General features: G+C 37.7%; 1 protein-coding gene across 2 annotated transcripts in view; it reads left to right on the top strand.

Moving 5' to 3' along the window:
• Positions 1-27,606, top strand: part of ARHGAP15 (Rho GTPase activating protein 15) — a 618,549-nt gene that overhangs the window by 473,184 nt on the left and 117,759 nt on the right. Inside the window, exon 12 of one of the 2 annotated variants that reach the window (XM_081242631.1) lies at positions 17,321-17,452. In XM_081242631.1, coding sequence (XP_081098757.1) covers positions 17,321-17,452 — 132 coding nt within the window. Of the gene's footprint in view, positions 1-17,317; positions 17,453-27,606 lie in introns of both variants that reach the window. The other variant, XM_081242630.1, reaches the window with a different exon arrangement.

The following is a 27,606-nucleotide window of genomic DNA, read 5'->3' as shown; positions in this document are numbered from 1 at the left end:
TGTAATTTCATAACATGCAAAAGGGTTTGAAATAAAAACACCTGTTTTAATTAGCATTATGATTTGTTCACTTAAAAAAAAGTGATAATCCTGATGCAGTTAGCTGACATTTTTAAGCTTTGAATTTCCATCTGTATCTTATATCATGATGTTTCAGGATTGTCATGAGTTAATTATGTTAACTTGGGAAGCATTGCTTGCATTTAGAATGAAAAACTTCAGCTTGAATAGACAGAAAAGCAGATGCTATCTTTCTTGTCAATTGCTTTGTTGTGGGCTGGCTTGCAACTTTTCATGTATTTCTGGATGTAAAGGGAAGTGTAAATCTCTATTTATTTTAAGTTTAACATAAACTACACAATTTCAGTATTCTGTTCTGGCTGTACGTGTCTTGTGTATCTTTACATGTGTAGCTTTCCTGCCGCCAAATCCAAAAATCCATGGTCAAATTATCTCTTCTTTAATTCTTAATCTGTTTTGTTGTGCCTAGCTATTATGAAGATTAGAGCATAATAAAATTTAAGAATAGGACAACTCTACATGGCTCTCTCCTTTGCTTCAGTTAATTTTTCTACCACCTTTTTTGCTTTTATACATCAGCCTTTTAAAAGGTGCAAAAATACATGCAGCATCTGGGCACAACAAGCCATGTTAAGAATGGAGTAGACACTCTAAGTAGGAATTTCCATGCTTTTGTGAGCTTAATGTTCTTTAACATAGAGAGCAGCTGTGTTTATGTCAATAATTACACATTGAAATAAGTGCATGTACATGTGATTCTTTATGGGATTAGGACGTTAGGGATGGCCTTACACAAAAGATTTTTGTCCCTCCCATCTCCACCCAGAAAGTTTCTACAATATTCAAAACCAAGTTACACTGTTTTGAGATTCTGAAATATTTCTCTGGGCAACTGGATCCAAGATGTCAATGAACAGACTATTGGAATGATATGATTGTAATTTTCTGTTTGCCTCCCTACCCCACATTGGTTCTGCATTCCTTACTACCTTGCTCTGTAACCAGGATCTGACCTGTATGCACTGTATCACCAAGGTCCCCTTACCAAAAGGCTTCCAACTAGATTGAACCAATAGGAGGCATCTGCAGGAGAGCAGAGGGCAGGAGGAGACAATGCAAGAATGCAGTGATTGTTAATGCCTAATCCCCAAATTAGTGTCATAGGCAATAAATGCTCAGCTTTCAAAGTGAAGTGAGATCAAGGAAAAGTGGATCGCTCTAGGCAGGATTTCCGGAGATGTGAAGGCTTCCTTTGGGCTTTAAAGAATTGGTAGGTTGGGGTAGAAGGAGGGAGTGGCTACGACAGCTTAGGTCAAGAATGAGCAAGAACCAAAGTATGGAGGTTTTAAAGTACAGCTCTTGTTTGGGAATAGTGAGTATACCAGTTTAACAGGAGCAGATGACAGGGGTCTGAGTGAAGTGGAAAGTTAAGATTAAATGGCAGGTTGTGTCACATAGTAGAGGCCTTGAATGGATGGAATAAGAAATCATAGTCTTTAAAGTACATTACAAAGGTGTGTTCAGTATATAAATACAATCTGTAAATGATACGTATTGTGGAGGTTTATTCAAGTGCCTTATCACACATTCAAATTAACTTACGGCTGTTCTATCACTTAAAAATAGCTCTGTTCATTAAAGGAAATGTAACCTAGATTTTCAGAAAATCAAAACATAATGTTCCTAAAATGTTATTCCTTTAACCAGGAGTCACCATTTAGCACTGTCTTCCTAAACATTTTGGACTAAGGTGGAGAGTTATAAATCTAACAGGTTATCTGTACTTGACCAAACAAGATTCCAATTTGGCTTCAAACTATCAACTTGTTGTTTGCATAGACATGGCCACTGAACCTGGGAAACACCTATCAGTCCGTGTGTTTCATTTCTCTCAACTTTATATGTGTTTTGCCCCATAAACTTTACAACATAGTAATTGTTATTAATCAGTAACACATCAGAGAGCGCTGGGTTTGCAGTGATCGCTATTCTTCAGGACAGCTGACCTGAATCACAAAGTGTGACTTGTTCCGTGGACTTAAGACTGCTGCCGCTCCTCTAGAGACCATGGAATTTACCTTGTCAAGCAAGCTGACTTGTGTAGATGCTGATTTTGGGAGATTCACTATTAACACAAGAATCCATGTTGTTGGTTGGATATTTCTTTCATATCATAGTCTGGAGCTGTTTGCATATAAACTCATGTAAAAATAATTATATTCTTACTTCCAGGACATATATTTAAATGGCACTCTTCTCTTCTTGCTCTGTTTCTACATGACCATTTTCCTCCCTTATTATTTTAGGTAGTCTTGCAAAAAAAATAGTTTGCAAGTGAGGAAACAATGTTAAAAACTTAGCTGTGACACTAACTTCCTGTATGAACTTGAACAAGTTAATTTCTCTGGTCCTTACATCTTAACACGTTAAGTGAGGACTACTACATTGCTTGATTGCTGTGGAAGTTAAGTAAGATCATGAGTGTTAAGTGCCTATCATAGTGACTGGCACATGACAGGTGCTCGGTTAACGGCTTTTGTTGTCATTACTGTAGTAATCATTGTTATTCAACTTTTACTTCTATGTTGATAATTCTCAAATTGACCTAGTCATCAATCTTTATCCCCTTTGCTAAGCTTCATATTCAAATATCCCAATGTCTACTGGACATTGCCACCTGAAAATGTCAATAGCATACCCAAACCAAACTCATACTCCCTAGCATCTTCTTGTTGAGAACAAATTGAGTGAATAAAAAATCCTAGGGCTTCCCTGGTGGCGCAGTGGTTGAGAGTCCACCTGCCGATGCAGGGGACACAGGTTCGTGCCCCAGTCCAGGAAGATCCCACATGCCGCGGAGCAGCTGGGCCCGTGAGCCATGGCCGCTGAGCCTGTGCGTCCGGAGCCTGTGCTTCGCAGCGGGAGAGGCCACAACAGTGAGAGGCCCGCGTACTGCAAAAAAAAAAAAAAAAAAAAAATCCTAGCCACTCTTTCTCAGGTGTCTAATACAAGACAACTATGTCAACACATCAACGTCCTTCTAGCTAGAAACAATAGTTTCACTTGATTCTCTTTTCCCTTTACCACCACTACTTTCATTACATTTTAAGGCCTCACATACTCAGCCTCTTTGCATTTCTACAAAAACAACTTAGTTTCGGCCTTCATGGTGCCTTGAACTACAGCAATAGCTTCCTAAATAATTTGCGTATTCCTACCTTTTCATTTCTCAAATACTGTGTCCATTAAATACAGTCTGAATGGTATTATGTCCCCACTCAAACTTTTGATGGTTCTCTCTTGTCTAAAGAAGAACATTTAATCTCTCAGCATGGAAGTGAAGGCAGTCGACTTCCAAGCTAAGTTCTCACCACGTTTCATAACCCACTTTTGCCCTAGCCATAAAGAGGCTTGACAATAATCAAACTTTCATCCATTTCATATCTGTTTGCTAGAAACCGTGGCTCTCAGCCTTTAGCATGCATGCATCAGAATCACCGGGAGGACTTGTTAAATCACAGATGGCCAGCTGCACCCCAGAGATTCTGATTCAGTAGGTCCGATATGGTTTGTTAATGTTCACTTCTAACAATGTCCTGTGTGATGCCAGTATGGCTAGTCCTGAGGCCACATTTGTATGACCTAGAACATCCTTCCTTACCCATCTCAGTCCATCAGAATCCTATGAATCCCTTACTGCCATTGCCTTAGAGAAATTTCATCTGTCACCCTAGTCAGAATGAACCAGTTCATACTCTGTGCTAACAGAGGGACTAAGGGTTCTGAAGGCTTGGAGCCAGATTGACTGGACTCTAGCTAAACACCTGAGTGAACTTGGACAAATTACTTAATCTCTGGACCCATCTCCTTATCAGTAAAACTGAACAAATAACAGCACCTATAGCATGTGTTAATGTGAAGGTAAAATAACTTAATACACGTGAAGCACTTAGAATAGTGCCTGAGAAGGGCTCAAATATATTATGTTTAGTAGTTCATACCTTTAATCTAACACTCCACTTAGCCATGTAATGACATTTGGGGTTTGCAGACCAAAGTCCTTTATTAGATGTTAAGTTCCCTGAAAACAAAGACCACATCTCCATGAATGCCCAGAAACATAGCCCCAGGCTTAGCACTTTACAGAAATCAAGTACAAAAATTTTTTAATTAAATTGAAATTCAGAAAAGGTTGCAAAGGAATCTTAAGTAAGTAAAAATCTTCTAAACAGTAAACAAACCATCCATTTCTTTTTCCCTCATCATAAAGATGAATAAAGATTAGGTCAATTATTAATAATACATTGAAAGTAGGTTTGCCTTTTCCTTTGAATTTTCTAAACTCTATAATTAAAACGGCTTCAAATTGAAAGATTGTAAAGAAGGAATTAATCTTATTGGTAAGTAAAAAGCAAATCCCATGGTTGATGATAGATATGACCTGTTAGCAATAGTTACACTTCTATACTTTCTTTTCTTACAATCAGCGTGTGGAGACCAGCATAATCCAATTAATTGTAATTCCCTTTTGTAGAGTTGGTAAAGCAGCGCATGATACTGAAACACCATTGAAGTTTTATCTCTGGTAATATAATCCAAACGGATTCTCACTTTCCAACTACCAGCAGATCTTTATAAACTTCAGGAAAATAGAATATTTTGACTTCCTTGAACTTATGATAAATGTGATACACAATAATTGTCTCTGAACTTTAATCCTTTGTACATGCCTAACCATCATTTCTCTAGACATCGTTCTCGGCTGTGCAATGGTTTCATGAATACACCTGAGTTTTTCTCTCTTATTTCCTGACTTCCTTTAAAATATTGTTTTTCCACAGTAAATATGCAGTATTTTAACACAACAGAGCCTCTCAGCTGAGCTCCTTGCTCCTGGTACCTCTTGGACATACCACCTCTCGTTCATATACTCACTCTGATCCATCCTGCTCACTCCTGCCAATGCACAGGAACAATTATAACAATATGCTGAATTAAAAGTTACGTGAGGGCTTCCCTGGTGGCGCAGTGGTTGACAGGCTGCCTGCCGATGCAGGGGACACGGGTTCGTGCCCCGGTCCGCGAAGATCCCACATGCTGCGGAGCGGCTGGGCCCGAGAGCCATGGCCCCTGAGCCTGCGCGTCCGGAGCCTGTGCTTCGCGACGGGAGAGGCCATAACAGTGAGAGGCCCGTGTACCGCAAAAAAAAAAAAAAAAAAAAGGTACGTGAATGTGGTCTCTCTCACACGCACAAAATATCTTATTGTACAAATTTAATGCCTTTTCCATCTTAACTAAGCACTTATCAAGCACCGTGGCCATAAGTTCGGCAGTTTGAGGTACAACAGTAAGACTAGCATGAATTTATTTTTCCTTTTTCACAATTTCACAGATGGAAGGTCCATTCTTACCACAAACCTTAGTAACTTCAGCATACAACTCTTTTTCTTTCCTTATTAAGTCTAGAACTTTTACCTTTTCACTTAGAGGAAGCACTTTATGGCTTCTCTTTGGCATATCCGAATTGCCAACGTCACCACTCTTGTGCTTTGGGGCCAGTATTAAGTAAAATAAGGGTGACTTGAAGACAAGCACTGTGATATTGTGACAGTCAATCTGATCATCGAGATGGCTACTAGGTGACTAACAGAGGCTGTGCTAGACAGAGGGAAGATTCAGGTCCCGGCGGGACCAAGCAGCACTGCGTGAGATTTCATCAAGCTACTCAGAATGACTGGTAACTTAAAATTTGTGAACTATCTATCTGTAAAATTTGTCACTTGGTATGTTCAGACTGTGGTTGACTGCAGGTAGCTACGGAAAGCAGGAACCAAGGATGAAAGGGGACTGCTGTAGTTAAATTATTTAGGATGTGCCCCAGGAGTAACGGGATTACCAGGCTAGGATGAGTAACACAGTTAACAGGATCTGAAATGAAGCAGAATGTAGGCCAGGGTGAAGATTAGCAGCATGGACATGGGTGACATCAGGAACCAGAGGCAGAGACCCAGGAGTTAGTGCCACAGATTTGTTTCATGTTAGATTGGAAGAGAAGAAAGGCAAGGAGAAGAGCAACTGGCCGAAGAAGCCTGTATCTTTCCATTTACATCACTCCTCCATTGATATCACATCCTCCATTTATAGCTTCCTCCACTGACTTTCTTGTGTGAGAACATGTGTGGTGAAGTTAGCCTAAGTACATCTCTGCTCTACAGAGAGGGGAGAGGCTCATATGGGCCAGAACTGCCTAGGTTGCTTGGAAATGTATCTTACTACTAATAGGTCACCTGAGACCATAGCAAATGATGTCTTCCTATTTTTCTACAAGAGGAACTGTAGATAACTCTCAGACTTGGAAGTTTATATAGTTATCATCATCATCATCATCTTTATTTAAAAGGTACTTATTAAGCAACTAATTGAGCATGTCTGTGCACTAATGAAGCAAATATAAATTAAAGGGGGCAAAAAAATTATAATAAATAAATAAATAAATAAAATTTAAAAAAAAAATTAAAGGGGGTAGCTCCTTCCCTAGAGACAGCACAATCCTAGTAGTGATGTTAGAGAACTTAAGAACTGTCAGACTTTAAGAGATTATATACCATTTTTTAGATATATTTCGATCCTCATTTATAACTGCCTTCCCACCCATACCTTTTGCACTTAGCACATCTGACATCTTATAGGTGTTCTATTTTTTAATGAGTGAATATATTAATTTATTTGATTGATGGATTTGTTTCACTTTACACTACAAATGTATTGCTGAAATTGACATAACTGATGGAATTCCATTCATTCATTTCATTTTCAGCATGCTCAGTCCTTTTTCTTTTATTTGACTTTGATCCTATTTAGATTTTTATTTCATCAGAAGACAGTCATTGCTATTGGGTTTATTTTTTGTTTGTAGTTACAGTTGACCCTTGAGCAATTCAAGGAGTAGGTGCATCAGACCCTCCATGCAGTTGAAAATCGGAGTATAATTTATAATCCACCCTCCATATATGCAGTTCCTCTGTAACTGCGGTTCTGCATCCGCTGATTCAACCAACCATGGGTTGTGTAGCACTGTAGTATTTACTACTGAAAAAATTTGTGTATTAAGTAAACCCTTGCAGTTCAAACCCAGGTTGTTTAAGGATCAACTGTATTATTGTTATATATTTATTAAACATCAATTGTTTTAAATATTCAGACTTTTCTTTATCAGAAGTTAAGTCTCTCACAAGTCTCTTATGTTTAACAAAGACATTATATATATTTTTAGTCTGTATCTTTCCTCATTTTACTCTTTGTTATGTATTTTTTCAACTATACAGTCAAAGGCATGATTTATTCATGGGCATCTGAGAACAGTTACAGACAGTAATGAATATATATTCCCAATCAACCATAGTTTCTCAAATATTGTGATGGTAACATAAATTGGTTCACTGGCTATGAGGATAACTTGGCAAGGTCTATCAATAGTTTACAATATACACACAACTTTTCACCTAGAAATTCCAGGTCTAGGAATTTGTTCTACTCACACAGATACATACTTAGATATAAATGATCTAAGTGCAAGATTATTCACATTAGCACTATGAAAAATATTTGACATTTGGAAACTGGTCAATTATTGTACATCCATAAAAGTAAATATGCAGCTGTAAAAAAAGAAAGAGAATACTCTCTGGGTCTCAATTTTGAATAATCTCTATGATATATTGTCAAGTGAAAAGAATCAAATGCAGAACAGTGCATAGATATCACTGTTAGTGGGTTTTTTTTTAACATCTTTATTGGAGTATAATTGCTTTACAATGGTGTGTCAGTTTCTGCTGTATAACAAAGTGAATCAGCTATATGTATACATATATCCCCATATCCCCTCCCTCTTGCGTCTCCCTCCCACCCGCCCTATCCCACCCCTCTAGGTGGTCACAAAGCACGGAGCTGATCTCCCTGTGCTATGCGGCTGCTTCCCACTAGCTATCTATTTTACATTTGGTAGTGTATATATGTCAACGCTACTCTCTCACTTCATCCCAGCTTACCCACTGTTAGTGTTTTTTTAAAAAGTGGTAGTTGAGGATAATGTTGCTTGAGTATAGAAAACAGCTTTGAAAGGATACATGGGAAATTGACAATATAGGTTTTCTGTAGAGGTGAAAACTAGGTAGCTAAGGATAGACTAGAAACAGACTTTTGCAGTATACTCATGTACGTTGAACTTCGTATAAATATATTATTTCAAAATAAAATAAATAAAAGTGTTCAGAAAACAATAAGCAGCACACACTTCATATTAAGCAATTGTAGGTTTTTGAGTATCATCTTATTAGGTGTTTTGACAATTTTTATCAACTAGTTTTTATAGCTACTTTGCAATAAAAACAACCCTCATTGTGAATTATTTGTATGAATTATGATTCTTCAAAGTCATAGTAGAAAGGAACACAAGAGTAATTTTGTGCTCCATAATTGGAGGCCTCTGGTGTCAGACAGGCAGACTTTCTTTTGAGGTGGGAAAAAAAAGTCTCTAAAACTTTTCATTCACAAAGAAAAAACCAAAAACAGTTATTGATAATAGATAGGTCCATTAAAGAATCTGTGTCACTATTCTGGGCTTGGAATATTGTATAGATGCAGAATTAAGAGGATAGTGTTATCGTGTGGTTTCACAAAGAAAGTTTTACATAGATCTCTAGTTATCCTAACTTAATGCAAGTAGTTGTAAAATTTATAAATCTTCCACTCTAATTGTATGTACCCTTGCAGAGTTCTGGCTATTGTTGTGATATGAAGTAGAAAATTTACTCAACTACTACCATGGATCAATTCATAAAGATAACTTATATGAAAAAATATTATCCTCAATAATTGCTAGAAATCATCTCTTTGTTTTGGTTATCTTTAATTGACAACTAATTTTTGTCCTATCCAGGTGTAAAATGGTTTCAAGAAATAAGAGTGGCACTGTCTTACTCTATCCATTTTGTTTCTATTTTATTGATTTTTGTTATCCTTTTATTTCTATTTTTCTGACAGAATATTTCCAGACCAGAGACTTCTAAATTAGTAAAAAGCCCAGTCTTTTTCCTGCTAAATAATACCATTGCTAACCCCATGTACACCAACAGTGTAGCAAAAGGAATAGTTTAAGCCAGAAAGTATACTAAATTCTGGAAATATCTGCCAAAGTCTGGCTGACAAAGAAGATAATGTCCAAATAAATTTTCTAATAATGTTATAACAAACCTGTGCTAGATCTTTTACGTATATTACTTCACTGAATTCTCACACAAAATTAGGAGGGAGAGATGACAGTTCTCATTAGACAAGTGAGGAAACAATACATTAAGTAACTCTATATATGTGCATATACCTACAATAAACATGTTATCTGTATATGGGTATTTATAGGACTTAGTTACGTTTATTTCCTAGATATCATTATGAGATATGTTTTGATCTGACCTTCCGCTTGGTATTTACAAATGTAATATAACTTGGAGAGAACAAATAGCAATAGTGTTGAAACTTAGAGCCGATAACAAAGAAAACTTTCAAAAATGACTCTGTTGAAGTTTAATCCTACGGATTCTCTACCCTTTGGAGTATGTAATGTATGAAATCATCCATGGAATTCAAGTAAATTCAGAATCTGTTTGGAGAAGACAGTCAAATAAAACGAACCATTGTGTATAGTGTCTGCAGAGCACAAAAAGCCTTTGACTGCATGGAATTAAGAGCAGTGTTGGAAGCTCTGAGTAAGAAAGTAATTAAAGAAATATATATTGGTATCATGAAATGCATCCTTTTTTAATATTTATGATCCTAACAAATAAAGTCAATTCATTTTTGTCATTGTTGTTGTTGTTGTTGTTAGAGTCTGAACAGGGCTACCTCTCCTCAGGTGCCTAGAAGCCTGGAGAGAAGCATAATGTCAGTAACACCATTTTATAAGATGGCATTATACATGGAGTTATGATGATGGGGAGATGTTTTATGTTATGCCGTTATAAATTAAAAATGCACAAAGCAATGACACATTTGTTATACTTTCCATCTGTGGTGCTTGCTTCACAAATTTCAGTTGTACCTATTTATTATGTTATTATTTACATTCAGATGAAATCTGAGGAAAAATAAAAATAAGACATACTCATTCCTGACTCAGTTCCTGTATTGGATATAGTAGAAGGCTGCTTCACCACCTTCAAAGAGAGTAACGAAAGATATTCCATATTAGCCTGTGACATTATTTGCATGCCTTGGGCCTCTTAAGTGATTTCCAAAGAAATATGCACAGCATGAAGTCCATAGAAAGCAAACTAACATGGCATGCCAAAATATCCCAGTGGATTTAAGAAATAAAAGCTTTTATGAATAAGGTTTTAGTATCTTAGAGAATTTCTGCTTATTTTCTTGGTTCCTCCCTCTTTCCTACTGCAAGGGGCCACACAAAACTGTGTTTGGTAGACCAGGTGGCAAAAGTGCCCATTCTCTGCATAGGTCAAACCATCTCCTCTTACAGTAAAGTAACCATTTTCAAATGTAGGCATCCTAATAGCTTCCTGGAGGTTACTGTGATAAATTGTAAGGAATACATCTCTTTGGTTTTGGAATATGAAGTTTCATATTTAAAACCACTTTCCTCCTTCTTCGATAGATACCATGGCCATAGAGAGTTGATGTGGCTTGTGTTGAGTTTTCCTGAGAACGTTTTAAATGTTCCCTAGTATTTCATGTCTTGGGCTATAGCATCAATGAAATATTTCTACTCTTGAAGTAGTAGCTGGAAAAAAGAGTGAGTAAGAAAATAGCAATCATGATTTTATTCTTTGTCTGGGAGCCATGCTAGAGAGTACCCTTCATGTTTATAGTGCAAGTAATTAGAAATAGGTTGATCTTGAATAGGCAAGCAATTATTCAACTTATTCCACCTTCAAACCCTTTCTCAGAATCTAGATAATATTTTTATTTAATTTGAATTACCTAAACAGCTCTTTCTGTTGTCTATAATATTTCATAAGTGTGGCATAGCCCATGTGTTGAGAAAATGTCTAGATATGATCTAGGAACATGACATCTTTCTCTGCACAGAGTCTTTGGGCATCGTATTCATTTTCTAGGGCTGCCATAACAAAGTGTCACAGACTAGGGGGGATGGGGGTGTGGGGGATTAAACAACAGAAATGTATTTGCTCTCTGTTCCAGAGGCTAGAAGACGAGGATCAAGGTGTTGGCAAGGTTGCTTTCTTCTGAGGCCTCTCTCCTTAGCTTATGGATGCGTGTCTTCTTCCTATGTCTTCACATGGTCTTCCTTCTATGCATGTCTGCGTCCTAATCTCCTCTTCTTATAAAGACACCAGTCATATTGGAATAAGGCCATCTATATCACTTCATTTTACCTTAATTACCTCTTGAAAGGCTCTGTCTCCAAATACAGTGACATGGTGGGGTACAGGGGGTTGAGACTACAAATTATTCACGGGGGTGGGGGGACACAATTCAGCCCATAAGAAACATAAAGCACATTTGGGGGGTGAATTTGTCCCTGCTTGTCATTAAGGTCAAAAGAGTATTATTCTAGGGGACAGAAATAAGATGTAAAATGTCTAGAACCTAATTTATTTTCACCTGAGTAGTATTTCTGAGCACCCGGTAAAGCCTTCTCCTTTGAGGAATATAAAGCAGCCTCAACAGCTGTAGCTTTGAAAGGCACAAAATACAGTTCCTGGTATGTAGTCTCCATTCAATCTATATTTGCTTAATAAAAACTAAGTGAACAAACAGATTAACTGGTCAACCAGCCTAGTTTTCAAAGGTATTGTCCTCACTGAAGTCTCATGTTGCACCCAAGGTGTTATAGGAGGGGCTTTAGCGAGTGCAGCGTGGAAAGAGGATGGTTTTGGCACGGGGTTTATATCACCGTGTTTGAGAATTTGGAACCTCTCTAGTCCACCAGAAATCAGATTGAACTGTCACTTTAAGGAGCCAACACAGCAGGAAAGGTCGAGCTAGTCAAATGATTCAACCAACTTCCTTTTGATCCACTCCTTTAAATGCTAAACTCAAAATCAGCTATATCCTTATAGATAAACAGTATGTTTTATCCACTTTTATATCTACCAGTTTGATTTTATGGACAAACATATTATTATTTTTCAGATCAATAGTCTCTCTGGCATCTCTTTCATTCATGATGTGACTTTCATGTACCCAGCAGGGCTTTCAGATAAGGTTTCCAAATGGTCATCTGCGCTGGAAGCAGATACCACATCCTTTATGAGAGGTTCATGATGTAATAGGTTCTTGTCACTATATTAATGAAATCAGAGCTATTCTCTCCATATCCTGTGAAAGCTGGGCTGTCTTTTCCTCTTTATTTTTTTATTACAACAGTAAAATAAAAGATAGTAAAGGGCTTTAAAAACTACAAGGTAAAAATGTACTTGTTTTTCAATACACAAAGAAGTGCCTCTTTATTCTTATATAACTATTCTATTCTGGATAGTCCAAGTTTATCTTCAGCTGCATTTCAACCAATACTAGGTTAACACAGTGAGTTTAGTTAAAGTCAGTCTTGATATTGCAACTTCTGGTTACACCGGTCTATAGAGCAATATATAATACAAGAGGAAAGTGGTGATTAAGCTATTAGTGATATTTAAATGTGCCTTTTTCCATGGAAATTACCATGACCTACTGTGGCTATCAAAATGTCCATCCTTCAGTTCTCCTTTTTAAAAAAGATTATTCCTAATAGCTATTGTCAAAATTTTTTAATTTTAAATATAATAGTTTTTAGCTGGATATAGGTAAGTTTTTATTTAAAAAAATAAAATACACAAAAGTCCCTTCAAGGAAGGACATTTCAAGATGGACTTGAATGCTTGGATACAATATTTAAGTATATTTTTTGTGATATCATGAAAGTCACATAGTGACTTTGGATTCTGGAGGTTAACCCATCTTCAATTCTGTTTAAATGCTTTAAGCAAAAAGCCATGACCAAAATGAATTTACGGTAGCCTAAGTAGAGGGCCAGGAGAAACCAGCACAGATTATCAGCATGATAATTGTGAGATATCTTGATTCAACCAGACTTCTTCCCAGTATTGAACTCCAGCATGTAAAGTTTTTGTTGAGCTCATTTGACAGATTGCATCACACCGAGGTAAATCCTCTAAAACAACCAAAATGGTTTATGATGTTTGCTCAGTATTTCCATTGCTTTAATCCCTAATGTATTTTGCCTTTTTGGCCTTTATTCACTTTCCTCATCATAGTGATGTCTTGGATATATATATATATTTTTTTTCTCTCCAAATGTTTTTCAGACACATTTTCTCATTTGATACCAACAACTCTCCTTCTGAATATCTTCATTTCACAAATAAGTAAATAGATATACAATGAATTAGTGGTAAATCCAGACCTGATGTTTTGTATAATCTCTTTCTCACCCTATCATATTTCCTCTTCACTCCATCACCACATAACGATTTGCTACATCTTCTGTCCCATTCCTAATGCAGTTTCTTTTTATTGCCAATTCGCTTTATATCTGTTTATATAAGAATCTGTTCCTTCTATAAATGAGTAATTATGAAAGATCAGAGTAAGTTTACAGGTAAAAGCATAGCCTCAAGTAAGATATTTAGGGATAAAATATAAAAATCACTATCTTTGAAGTAATAGTCAATCTACTACCACTGGCAATTGCTATTTATTTGCCTTTATCCTTTCAGCTTCTTCCAGCCAAGATTAGTCTGACCATAGTGGTTTTGAGGGGAGGCTTATTGGCTCCTATCCTGGGTTTATCACTTGTCATCCATGGAAAAGTTACTTAATCTACCCATGCCTCATTTTTCCTATCTGTAAAATAGGTGATGATAACAATAGCATGTACCTCATTGTCCTATTGAAAAAAAATTATATTAGATAATAAATGGAAAGTGCATAGCATAGTCCCTAGTATGGTGTCAGCACCGAATAACTGTTGGTTATTCTTCCTGTTGCAAAGCTTCCTGAAATATAGTCATGTGAATTTTTTATTTTGTTCTGTAAAAGGTTTTTATTTTGTCAATAATAATTACCAACTCTTAGGTTCATATTAAAGAAATCTCAATATTCACATATCTAGTTTTCTATTTCTCTGCCCACCTAAGGTAAACTTCATAAATCGATATTTACTGAGTAACTTTTATAGACTCTTACAGGCTCCACTGTTGTGGTTCTCAACTGGGGATAACTTTGCACCGCCAGGAGATATTTGGCAATATCTGAAGATATTTTTCATCAGCAGCCCTGGGAAATGCTATTGGCATCAGTGGGCTGAGGCCGGGGATGCTACTAAATATCCTAGAATGCACAGGACAGACCCTATAACAAAGCATTACTCAACCCCAAATGTCAACAGTGCTTCACTATTGAGAAATACTGCTCTGTTGAAAAGAGGGGAAGCAGAAGACATCATCACTGCTAGCAGATTAGTTAGAAAATGCCTATCAGGTAATACAAATGTGTTCATAATGATACCTGTTAACGTGGAGACAAATATCACTTCATCTTCATTTCATTTTCAGAACTGATTGGATTCATGAGAAGATGTGCAAATATGGACACAACTGCATGTTTAAATAAGTCACAGTGGCCTTGAAAAATATACCTTAAAGTCCTCTGGTTTACAAGGAATATTAACCTTGGTTGTTCACAAAAAATCTTAATATAAAAATTAGGTATTATATACCAAAAGACTCTTTCCAACCACTTGCCATATTATTTATTGAAGCTACTTGTGGAGGGGCTACAAATTATCTTTTTAAAGTGAAGACTACATAGTAGGAATGCTAGTTTAAGTAACACAAGTTGATATATGGCATTTTGAGTGGATATAATCAAATGGTATTTATTGACTGGTAAATTATCTTTTTTATGTATATTAAAATATTTCATTTTCACAGTCAATTGAATTAACTGATGTTTGTGTGGAGGTGACAGACATCACTGGCATCTGCCTTTGGTTAAGCAATTATTTGTTCTTATTGTTTTCTTGCTCAAGATAAAATCATTCTCTTTTCTTACCTGCTGAGCACTTTGATTTGGCGATCTTAAACCTATGCACCAAAACGACATTTTGTATTGGACTTTTGTGAAAAATTTTTGGTAGAGATAGTTGTGTGTGTGAACATGTGTGTGTGTGTTGTGTGTGTATGTGTTTATTTAGGTTTCCACTTAAAGTTCAGTGCCAAAGCTACCGTACTTATACATTTTCTAAATGTGCTTTAAGCAATAAGTTGTACAACATTTTTAGAACATGTGTTAAGCTATTTCTCTAAGAATGAAGCTCTTAACAAAACATAAGCACTCTGCATGAGATCTTAGCAGCAAAGTGCTTAAAAGATAAAGTAAGAATTGGTACCATGGGAAGAACACCAGCTGTAGAACGCACAGGTCCATTATGAGAAGTATGGTAGTGGGTAGGGAGAAAATGATTTAATCAGGAGTAAAACCAATTTTATTATAAGGGCACGCAGGGGGTGTGGCACCATAGTGAGAGGGACATTTCAAAATATCTGACAGATTTCAACAACGTGAAAAACCCGTTCTTTAAAGTGACAGTAAACCCCATCAGGTCTCCCTTTTTGATGCTATTGTTAACAGTTGACTGTTTAAAGCTGGCCTGCTAAGATGCTGTCGTCCTATTTCAATAGTGTGTAGCCAAATAAAAGACTAATTGTTGAAATACAATCAATCAAAAATGATTGCAGGGCAGAAAGAAGGTCTCCGCTGCTGATTTTGCTGTGGATCAAATTATTGTGTTATGACTGAGGTAGGCTGAAAGAGGAGAAGAAAATAGCCCGTCTGAAATAAACAGATTCACCTTCATTCCTTCTCTTTGCAAACAGCCAATTGAGCAGGGACATAACTTACTAGCCCAGGGTGTAATAGTCCATGTAGAAAAAAAGATCTGATAAAGATTTCGGCTAATATTTTTGAAAGGACATGAACACTATTAGCAGAACAGCCCATGCAGAGCTTCCCTATAGTGACAATTCTCAGCTTTTCTTACATTTTTGGTGTAAATTCTCCTCTGCATTCATAAAACTGACACAAGCAAGCATCTGAATATGAGCTTCAGACATCGGTAAGGAAACACAATTCTAGTTGACCAAATACCTATTAAGTTCTTGCCAGGATACTCTGCTTTCCCATTAACCCTCAGGTTGTCCAAAATGATTAGCGTTAGTTTTCATTAAGCCCAGAATCCAAAATATTTTCTGTGTTGTACGTTCAGAAAGGCAAACGCTGTGGGTCAGCAACAATGCTTTTATGCCTGCCTCCTTTTAGTTGTATGTAAAGATGTCACTTTCAGACCCTATTACATCCACTTTTTGGGTGAGAATGATTCCAGACTTTCATACTGAAGACGAAAAGGAAGGAAATAATTGCCCAGCGTCTCCTTATTTCTTCTAAGAACTTTATTGTGGCCTTTATTTTCTTTAATATTTAAATGTCTCAACTCACTCAAGCTTCCCAAGCAAACATTTCCATTATTTCTAAGAGGAGTTGGTAAGCACTTGTGGTTTGTCTTTAGTGTGTTATCATTTTTGACAGCTTTGCATAGCCTACGTAGGCCAACAGGGGTCTGTCTAATATTGTTGCTGGGCACATTTTCCTTGCTGAGATGAAAACTAAAAAAAGATATTTTTGAAGCAGTAAGAAGGAATTAATATCCTTTCTCACTATTCTATTCCTTGCTGACTTTATATTCAGTGAAAAAAGGAAAAAAGTGTTACCCATTATTCCCTTGTACATAGCAAGGCTAACACATGTAAAGCAATAACTCATTTTCTATTGCCATGTTTAGCATATGTCTCCTGTTGGCTCAGCAAGGCCTTTAGGCCGGTCCCTTGAGCCGGCCATCATTGGCAACTCTTAGCCCCTCGGCCTCAAAACCAAATAGCTTTGAATCATGTTGAGCTGTGATGCTAATTTTCATACTGATGCATTATGGGAATAAATGTATCTGACATACTGTGTCAATGGCACTGTCTCTTTGTGTCTCTTGTTTTTTGTTAGCTGCACTCCTACAGATGGTATTCCATTGAAAATGTTCCCGTCCTACGGAAAAAAGGAAAAAAAAAAAAAAAACATGCACAGCACCAAACCTCTAGGTGCAGAAGGCTGTTAACGGTTGCTGATGATAGTAGGCAAACATTAACATAATAATTAGTGTCTTGTAATTGTTTCATTAAAACCAGTTGTTCCATTTCTCCTCGTGTTTTCCCAGAAGAGAAGCTGAATTTGGACGACAGCCAGTGGGAGGACATCCACGTTGTCACCGGAGCACTGAAGATGTTTTTCCGGGAGCTGCCTGAGCCACTCTTCCCTTACAGCTTCTTTGAGCGGTTTGTGGAGGCGATCAGTAAGTACCTTACAGACAGGAGCGGTTGGTGCAGTAACCTAGCGGTGTGGAATTACTATTAAGTAAATAATAAGAATGGCGCTAATAGCAATCATGGAGATGATAATATCCCCAATGCTCCACAGCTTTCATTTTAGTTTTGGTGGTTTTGATGGCTTATTCTTATTTCTGCAATATTATCTAAGTATTTTTTAAAATTAAGGAGAAAAAGAAGAAGGCATCCTGTTTAGGGTGGCCAATTTTCAGCTAAGCCTCCTCAAATGAAAATAGCTTCACATGCAATCTGCTTTACAGGGGCCACCTTCCGCCTCCCTAGCCCCTACCCTTATACCTTCAGAATCACAGTGACTGTAACTGAGTTCAAGGGGATTTTGAAAAAGAATCAAAGTGAATTAAATATTACATTTCATTAAAGAGGTGTTAAATCATCAGCTGAGGCATCACCTTCTCAAGGCTTGCTCACCCTACACCCACCAACACTAGTAAGGAGTTGGCTACAATTTGCTTACAAACAGTGTGAATATTAAATTAAGTAATGGAAAGTTTCTTCTGTTAAGCTGGTGGCTTTATGGGAGGTTGAGTTGTATCACTTACTAGCCAATAGTCATTGTATACTCCCTGAAACTTCCTTTCTATTGTTTTCTCATTCATAACACACGCACATGCGCGCACACACACACACGTAAAAACGAATGAATGAATGAATGAAAATCTTTCCAAATGCAAGGAAACTTCTGCTATTGATTCTCGGACCAGCAACGATTAGTACATCTCTAAATTTAACATCTTAGGGTGTACTTACTATGATTGTGACAGCTTGGAAAAAGTTTCCTGGCAAGCAAGCTGATTCAAGGAGGAAAAAGAAAGAAGAAAGGTAAAATTAAAAAGCTTGCAAGCCTGGCAGGAGCTTAATTAAAGTCCAAATGAGAATAATCTCCAAGAAAAAAAAATGCTCTACTTAGGAGGTCTGATCTTGGATGGCTGTGTGTACAGTGTTCCCATTAGGGGGAGTGGGATATGGGGAGCCTGTTGGAAACAGCCCCTCAATATGCCCTTTTATTCTGTTTTTCATTTCGCAAAAGTCTTCACGCTTGTTTAAAGCTCTGGCAAAATGATATCAAGAGGAATAAAGCAGAGCTTCTTCTCCCAAGGTCTTTCTCTTGCTGCCTGCTCACAATTTCAGATGTTGTTGTTGTTGAATAGAGTAGCAGTGCTTTAAATATGGGTTTTGAAGGGAGGCTGGAGCTCATATCCCCTGTCAGAGTTTTTATTTCATGAGCCCTCTGCTTCTCAAGAAGAACAGTATTTTATAGTTCCCAGGCTCTCTTAACTTCTTTTTAAAAGGAGGAATAAAGAAAAAATAAACAAGCATGAATTTCCATAACAGTTTATTCTGATATTCCATCTTGGAACACTCAAGCATGGAAGATCACTCATAATGTGAAGACAGTGTTCCGGTAAGACATTGGGGGATTTTGCATTTGGGTACATATTTCTGATTATGTATATTTAAAGAAGTCATACAGATTTCACAGCGTGGTCACCATACTTTTAAGTGAGAATTGTCTCATTTGGAAATATACTTGTGCATGTGCTGATTTGAGGGCTATGATGTAGGATACCCATCATTTAAGCTTCCTTTAGTTAACCTGATTCTGAAGATATTAGGCAAGCCATTCCCTTAGTCTAAGAGATGTGGGAAGCAGGCCCTCAAACCCATGTGAGGTTGTGTCCTTCGAATTTCCATAAAGAGGAGGCCCATCTCTGGACTGTCCTAGACTTGCCTCCAAACTGGACAGAATTTCAGAAGTATGGGCATGGTCAGAACTTAACAAAGCAGAACTGAGGTAGGCAGCATGCTGTTGTGACTGATGGCTGTTGAGAGGACTTTTTCCAACACCTGTCAAATAGGCTATGGAGAAAATGCATGAGAGAGTGCTTTAGAAAGTCCTTTAAAGATGTAAGATACTGAACCATTGCTGACGGTGTTTCTCCAGATGAGCTTTGTTTGAGAAAGTAATCTAGAAGCAAAGAGACAGGAGTTTTTCCCTCATTGCTCAAGGCAAGGAGAATCACTCTCAGCAAGCTTGCCTTACCTAACTCATGTAGTACTTAGTATTTTTAATATGTCAGATGGAGGGACTAACCAAGAGGCTAATATGGCTGAGAAATATGATGTTGCAAAGGGACATATGTTTGCTAATCCATGCATTTTTGACATAACCTTGACATTAGTTCTTGAATTCTCAAGTCAGCTTGAGGTTGTAGTTCATGCTTAAATATCCTTAAGTAATGGCAGAATGGACACATAGTTCCTTGGAAATGGCAAAACCACACCAGAGGAGGCACTTTTCCGCCACGGTGCACTAACTGAGTAAAAAAGTGTTTCCAAAATATAGGGACATCCATATCCAGTCCCAGAAAAGTGCTGGGCTTTATCATAGCTCTCACTGCCTCTTGTAAAATCTATACCATGAGAAGCTTAACAGACCTGCCCGTGAATTCTTCACTCTTTAAGAAAAGGAACCAGCCAGGTGAGGTCTTTCTGCAGGGGAGATGTCCATATAGGCTGGCTCTAGGCTTCTTTGACCATCTTCATCCATCACTTCTTTGCTCTGTACCTGTGGAAGGTTGACCCTAGCCAGCTGTATCGCAGAGGTGCTCCTGGGGGCTGGCTTCCTGCTGCTACAGTCAGTGGAAGTCTCTGGTGATGGATGGCAGAGGGAGGGGGAAGGAAAAGACCAACCAGTTTTTTAGTTTATCCTCCACCCCCTCTCCCTTGCCCACCCATCTGCCTCAGATAACTTCTCTACCTGAGGATCCATGTCCTCCATGTCTTCAGCCCATTCTGGTTCCATCTTCCATCTGGTGATGTGGACCCTCCTCCCTTTGTCTCTCCAGCCTGGTAGTGGCTTCCTGCAGTGGCTGGTTTCTTGGTGACTTCGGGCTTCCTTATTTGGTTCTCAGCTTCTTCATCACATGGGTAACCAGTTCCCTGCCTCAAAAGTATTCCCTCTGTTGGTGTAAATGCTTGAAGTGATGTCTGGTCTCTGGTTAGCCACTAGCAAAACTCCATGCCAGTCACTGTCATGGTTCATGTACCTATAACGTTATTTTCCTTTACTGTCTCACTACCCCCAAGCCCAGTTTGTGAAGGCTTAAGATTTCTCTTTGGCCCCAAATTGAGAGACCTTCTGTTACTCTTTCATGACAGAGTGAAAAGGTAAGTAGACCAAAAGGAATTTTACATCCAACTGGAACGCTTTGCTTCTGAAGAAGAACTGTTTTTTCATGTACAAGCAATTAATGATCATTTGTGCTATTTGAAATACTGTTAGTTTTTATTATATGTTTGAAAGTCATCATTACATATTCCAAGAAGAGGGAACAGAAGGCATTTACTTTTTTAAGTAGTTTCTTTTTGGACCAAAAACAAGCATTAATATGATAAGAACCAACAATTGCCATAGTGATTCCCTGTCTGATAACACCCATTGGGGTAACAAAAACACTAGCGATTGTTTCATATTTCAGGATCCAAGTACTGCAGCTATTGATCTGAAATTCTATACTTGAGGTCAATGCAACTGGGTCACCTGCAGGTTATTTCATGGGGATTTAACCCACTGACTGCAAGGACTTAATTCCCTGGAAATGACTTGTGCTGAAGGCATGATTAATACTGTAAGTGTGAACTCAGTACAAAAACATGGCTTTAGAGTTTTATGATAGGTGATGCAATCTTGTGACTAAAAGCCTGCAGGGGGCCTGGACGTTTCCAGTACATCTAAATCCTATGAAATGTACTAAGTTTACCTCTATTCCCATCTCTTTTGTTCTGATACCTCTACAGATCCAAAGAAAAGAGACAGCAAACAGTGTCTTTTCTATTTTACTATCTGCATTTTTCCAAAATTCCTGGGAAAGGGAAAGAGAGGAGGAAAACTTGTTGACACTTTTTATAATTATCTAATTTATTTCTGAAAATAACACAGGAGACACAGAAGAAATGGAAAAATCACGTGGAAAGTAATTTCTAGCTCATAAAGTTACTATGAGAATAATACAACATAACATTTTCTTTATATTAGGTGCTCAATAAATGATTTGAAAGAAATTTATTTTTCAGAGGAATAAAGTAAGTCACAAAATATTTCCCAAGTTCACATGGCTCAGAAGATTAGGTTTAGCATTAAGCTGCAGACTCTAAAACATAAATACTTTCCATCATCCTACATTGCATTTCTGGGACTGTTTATCTAAAAGAAATCTTGCTGGAAGAATAACTAACTAGCTGTTGCCAAATATCTGTCTGTTGCATCATCCTATATAAAACCTGTGTATCCCATATCATTCTATATAAGATCATGTCATTTCTGTCTTTTTTTTTTTAACCAAGGTTAGAATTAAATGATCAGAAATTTTAGTATTGGAGTTCTAGGTTAAAAATAAGTTAAAACTTTCCAAGAGTGAGCTATGTTTCAATATTTACTATTAGATATTAAAAGCATCAGTGCTTTAAATATTGCCCTCTTTGAGTACATTTTAACCCTCCACTGTATTATTTTTATAACCAATTGTTCACCCATCCCCTTTTGAAATTCATTTAGATATATACAATGTTACTTTCCTATTTCATATGAGTACCTGTTTCAAGTTGAAGTGTTATTAATGTTCCTTTTTACAGTTCTTCACTTATCAAATTACAACATGCACCAAACCAGATTCTACAGAGGAGTTTATGATGGAAAGTGATGGATTAGGCCCTATCACTTCACATCCCCAGGCCTATTCATGAGAGGAAACCTCCTTCAACTATTTCAGTTTTCATCTCTTGTAGTAGCTACTTTCATAACTCTGGATAATATCTCTACTTCTTGACTTATCTACTATAGATAATACCTAATATGAAATATTAATTTATTCTACTTCACTTCCTCCAGCATTTGATACTCATATTATTATATGTGGATGTTGAATAATACACATAAACCTCTGTTTCTTGTTTCATTCAGCATTCTACAGTAACTCCTAACTTTCCTTTGTAAGGTAAGTATATTTTCCTTTCTACCCTTTCCTTTACCTCTCTTCCTTTCTTTCACAATCACTGGTTATTAACTCCTTTAAATTTTAATAGTTTGACCAATTAGAAAACTAATAAACAGCGTTGATATTTGCATTACTATGAGTTTGTAAGTCTTGTTCATTACCTGTCCAAGAGGTTTCACAAAGATTCCTTCTTTAGACTTCACTGTCACAATCCCTACACTTGTCAAAGAGTATTCCTCACCAAGTCCAATAGAATCTATTTTATTACACTCCAAAAATTGCTTCAACTCTTGGCCACATTTGGTTCCCTTTATAGTTGGATTGTGCTTTTCTTGTGCAGAGTTTTTATTTATTTTTTTCCTGGTGTCTGTAATTGCTTTTCTTTTTCTTTGCTTTTTTTCTTTTATAATGTCCTTACTCATTTCTGACACTATTGCACAGAGTTCCGATTTACCAGGATGGCTTCTTTCTAGAGGCTTCTGCCATTCTAATTCATATTGGAGTGGTGCTTCCAGGGCTGCTTCAGGGTGTTCAGATTTCTTTGTGTTTTCTGAATTAGAGGCACTCTTTCCTATAGGACATGTGTATTAGCTTCCTTTTGCAGCTGTAACAAATTACCTTGAACTCAGTGGCCTAAAATAACAGTGATTTATTACCACATATTTCTATAGGACAGAAGTCTGAAGCTTAGTCTCACTGAGCTAAAATCAGAGTGCCGGAAGGACTATATTCTGGAGGCTCTGCAGGAGAATCCACTTCCTTGCTTTTTCTAGCTTCTAGAGGTTGCCTGCATGCCTTAGCCAGTGGTCCCCTTCCACCCCCTTCACAGGCAGCAGTCACATGACATCACATCACTCTGACCTCTTCTGTAGTCAGTCTCCCTCTGACTTTCTCCTCAGTCCATTTTCCACTTTTGAGGACCTTTGTGATTACATTGGGCACCCCCTGGATCATCCAGGATACTTCCCCATCTCAAGGTCCTTAATTTAATCATATCTACAAAATCTCTTCTATCATGTAAAGTAACATATTCACAGGCTCTAGGAAGTAAAGTATGGACATCTTTATGGAGCCATTTTTTTTTTTGCCTACACCCTCTCTACACCCATGTCACAAATGTGCTTCATCCATCAATTTTCATCTTCCTGTCTCAAATCTAAAGAATCATCAGAGTTGAGATAACAGTGAAACCATAGGTTGATTAGTAGATGAGCAGGAAATAAAGAGAAATGACCTTGTGAATTTCCTTACAAGATGTTTTATCTATTATTTGTGTGGGATAGGCTTAGAGATTTGTCTCAAACCTGGGCCAAAGCTCATTTATTCAAGGACTATCTGATAATTTCACTTTGGTCACCTTCACCTCAGCTCTGTGCTGCTCTTGCTAGAGCATAATTTGGGGTTTGTTGATTTGTTGTATTCTAAATTTCCAAAGCTGCCTTTTGTGTATAAAAATAATTACTTTTCCTCCCATCCTTGAGCAGGGCCCCATCATGGGAATGCAATCAATGCTAACTCCAAGATCAAAACAACCTTGTGGGTCCAAGAGCAGTCCCCTTATCCTCGTTTTCAGTTACTCTTAAGTAATATTATGCATATAATGTTTATTATATATCCTGTTTATTATGCATCATATTTGTTATATATCATGTTTATTTAATATATGTGCATATACACACATATATATATATATATGTATTTATGTATATAACACTTGGAGATTAGGCAAGCCAGCAACAAACTGAGACAGTAAAGATGCTTCATACAAGTCTTCAATTTAAAGGTTGTAGTCACACACTCATTTGAAGACAATATTTATGCCTACTTTTGCTACACACTGATCAGTTAAGCAGTGAAACAAATTGTGAGAAATGGTATCCATAAGTTGAATAAGCATCTTTAAAATCAAGGCACCAAAGGTAGAGCATACCCCATGCCTAGTCCTTAAATATAACTCATCCTACTATACATCTGACAGTCACACCATCCTCGTATAAAAATGATCTAAATTAGAGACATTGCCCTATGTCAGAAAGTATCTACTGCATGTCTTAATGGTTTTTTTCCTATGGCCATCATGCCATTTTACCTTTAAAGTATACTTTCAATAAGTAATTGGGAAAAAAAACTAGTCAAGTATATTGGCAAATATTTTCTTTACTCTTGACTTTATCTTGCCCTTTGGTCAAACTATTTCTGATGCATCATCAACTCCATGATGACAGTCTTTGGGAGAAAAGAAACAGAGCTTGCAAGGCACTTGACTACGAATAGTTGCTAAACATGAAAGCATGATAGTGACAAATTACCTTAAGACCAGAGAAAGGAAAAAGCAGGGTTTAAAGGGTCACCACAGAGAAACCAGAGATATAAAAATAATGTAGTAGAAAAATATTCTCTACAGCACCATTTCAAGGAAATTTGAAATTAAAATAAAGGTAGATTTTACAAATACTCCCCTTTTACTACAGTTTCCACTGCAAGCTCACAGACTTGGCGGGGTTTTTGTTGTGGTTGCTTTTTAATCAGTGTGTGTGTGTGTGTGTGTGTGTGTGTGTTAGCAAACTAGAAATTTTATGGCTGATGCCTAGCTTGTCTCTTAACTCATTCTAATTATATTCATAATTAAATTGTAAAAAAAAAATAGTTGACTAGAGCCAAATGGCTTGCACAGGTGTCTTTTTGTAGGAATGGTTTAATGCTAGATAATAAACAACTGGACCTCCATCTACTTAATTTGGCTTAATGAAAAGTCCTTTATAAGTAAAACTAGAAGGTGATTCAGAACTAAAATTGGACCTTGATGCTGAAATTAATTGAGTGGTAACACATCAGCTCCATTAGAAAATGTGGTGCTTGTCTTTTTGCTTTTCCTTAAAACTTTCTTGCACTTCTTTCTTCCATATCCTTATGAGGTCAGTTTTCAAAGCAATAAACTTCAAGCTGAGCGATCAGCCAGTCAGCCTTCATGAGTCAGCTTCCTGAGCATCTCTTCCCACTGAAGAGAGATGCTTTTAAAAAATAAATAGCAAAATGCAGAATTTCTCCTCAGTACCTCAGTGGAAAACAGTTATCGTGACCCTGTCCTCTAATGTAGATTTAGGTCACTGGTTTTCAACGGCTGTTATCAGGGTCACAGCATCAATAGATCCTAATGAAAATGAGGGTTTGTGGCCTTTGAGATGCCAGTCTCATTTCACATTCTCAGGTTAATACCAGTACTGCTTTGTGATCACCACAGAGAGACCTTCCAAAAAGTTTTCCGCCGACCCACTCCCAACTCTGATTCTGGCCACATTTCTGGGAGGATGACCTCTCCTACTTCCCCAGTAGGTTTCTTTTCTCTCACCCAGTCCAGCGTGGTTCTAATTATAAGGATAAGCTAATGATGCAACTGGCTTGCCGTTTCCTTTTGAGGAAAAGCCAAATTCTTTGTGAGGTCTTCAAAGCCCTTCATGTCTGGTTACCTGAAAGCTCTCTTGCCTGGACCATGTCCTTCAAGCCCGCTGATCTCCTGGCCTTTCCTTGAATACCCCAGGTATATGGAGGGTCTTTGTCTGCTCAACCCCTCTGCTACAGGTATGTCCCCATGTTGCTACTCACATGTTCACTTTTCAGTGAGGCCTACCTCATCAGAGAAGCTAACATTTCTACCTGCGGGGCACACCACCACCTCCATTCAAATTCTGAGTCCACTATTTACTACCTTTAAGACCTTGAGCAAGTCCCCAACCTCTCTTCACCTCAATTTCTACATCTAGAGAAAGGATGTAAAAGTAGTATCTTCCCCATGGGGATTGCAGGGAGTTTAATGAAATGCTAATTATGACAAGGCACTTATTTACGGGTTTCTGGCATGTGACATTCAGTGAACGTCAGCTAGTAATATCAAATCAGTGTACAATCAGCCTATCCTTCAGGCCATGCTCTCAAATGACCTTCCCGTCCATTCCCACAATCTTTCCACTCCTCCAATAACGTGTCTCAAGTGATACATATGACCATCTTTATTCTGCTTTAATATTTGTTTCCAGAATTCCAGACAGCACCAAATATGTTTAAGATAATAATCCAGGATATTCTCTTGCTTTGAGATCCAGCAACTCCCACTTTTCTTTATCTCATGACATCTCTCCTTTGTTCTGTCAGCAGTTCCCAGGCCCAACTCCACCTGATTATTCCAAAGCCTGTCACTTCATTATAGAACATACATCTTAATCATAACTCAGAGGCTAACCATCTTCTCCAACCTGACGCTACCTTACTTCTACTGGATATTAGTAAATGTGACATTGATAGTGACACCAGAAAAGACAATTTCAAAGTAATGCCTTCTCCCAATTGGGAAATTAGCTTCCTTGCTGATGGTGTTCCTGTGTTTTCTCTTGTGAAGTTTATAGGCTCATTGGCAGGAGAGGAGTTTAGGGTGTGAAAGGGGGAGGCTAGACACTAGCCTGTGCACATATTCATAACACTGTAGATCTTTCTCACAGAAAAAACATTCAAAGAGTTGTCAACTAAACCATATGCTACAAGAAGTCATTTCTCCTCATACACACGCATAGACACAGGGACACACACACACACACACACACTCACACACACTCATTCTCCAAAGCTGAAATGTTTCATTTTTTTTCTTTTCAGCTCTCACAACTTACGACATTCTAGCTTTAAAAAGTAGACTTATTTTGGAGAACTCCCTGGCGGTCCAGTGGTTAGGACTCCACGATTTCACTGCCGAGAGCCTGGTTCAATCCCTGGTCGGGGAATTAAGATCCCACAAGCCACGCGGTACGGCCAAAAAGAAAAAAACTTTCACAATTATCTCAAGAGAACTTTCCTATTAATCTCCCTGAGCCATTTTTGAACCTTGATGTGGGGTGAGAACTGATCCCTTACCCTGTTTCCTCTTGCTTGCTCACAGGCAGGCACATGCTCTCATCGACTCAGGCACCTGTCCTTACTCTAATTCTCCACCTCTCAGTTGATAACAGAGTTTTCTTCTAATAGCTTCTAGGGCTATCACAGGCTCCTTGAAATGCAGCATGTCTTCATTGGCTCACTCTTTATTGTTTTGGAGAGTTAAACTTTAAAAGTGATGT

The sequence above is a fragment of the Mesoplodon bidens genome (assembly GCF_964165515.1).
Source record: "Mesoplodon bidens genome assembly, chromosome: 8".
In the NCBI taxonomy this organism is placed as follows: domain Eukaryota; kingdom Metazoa; phylum Chordata; class Mammalia; order Artiodactyla; family Ziphiidae; genus Mesoplodon; species Mesoplodon bidens.
The sequence above is the reverse complement of the archived record's forward strand: the minus strand, read 5'-3'. Positions and strand labels throughout refer to the sequence as shown.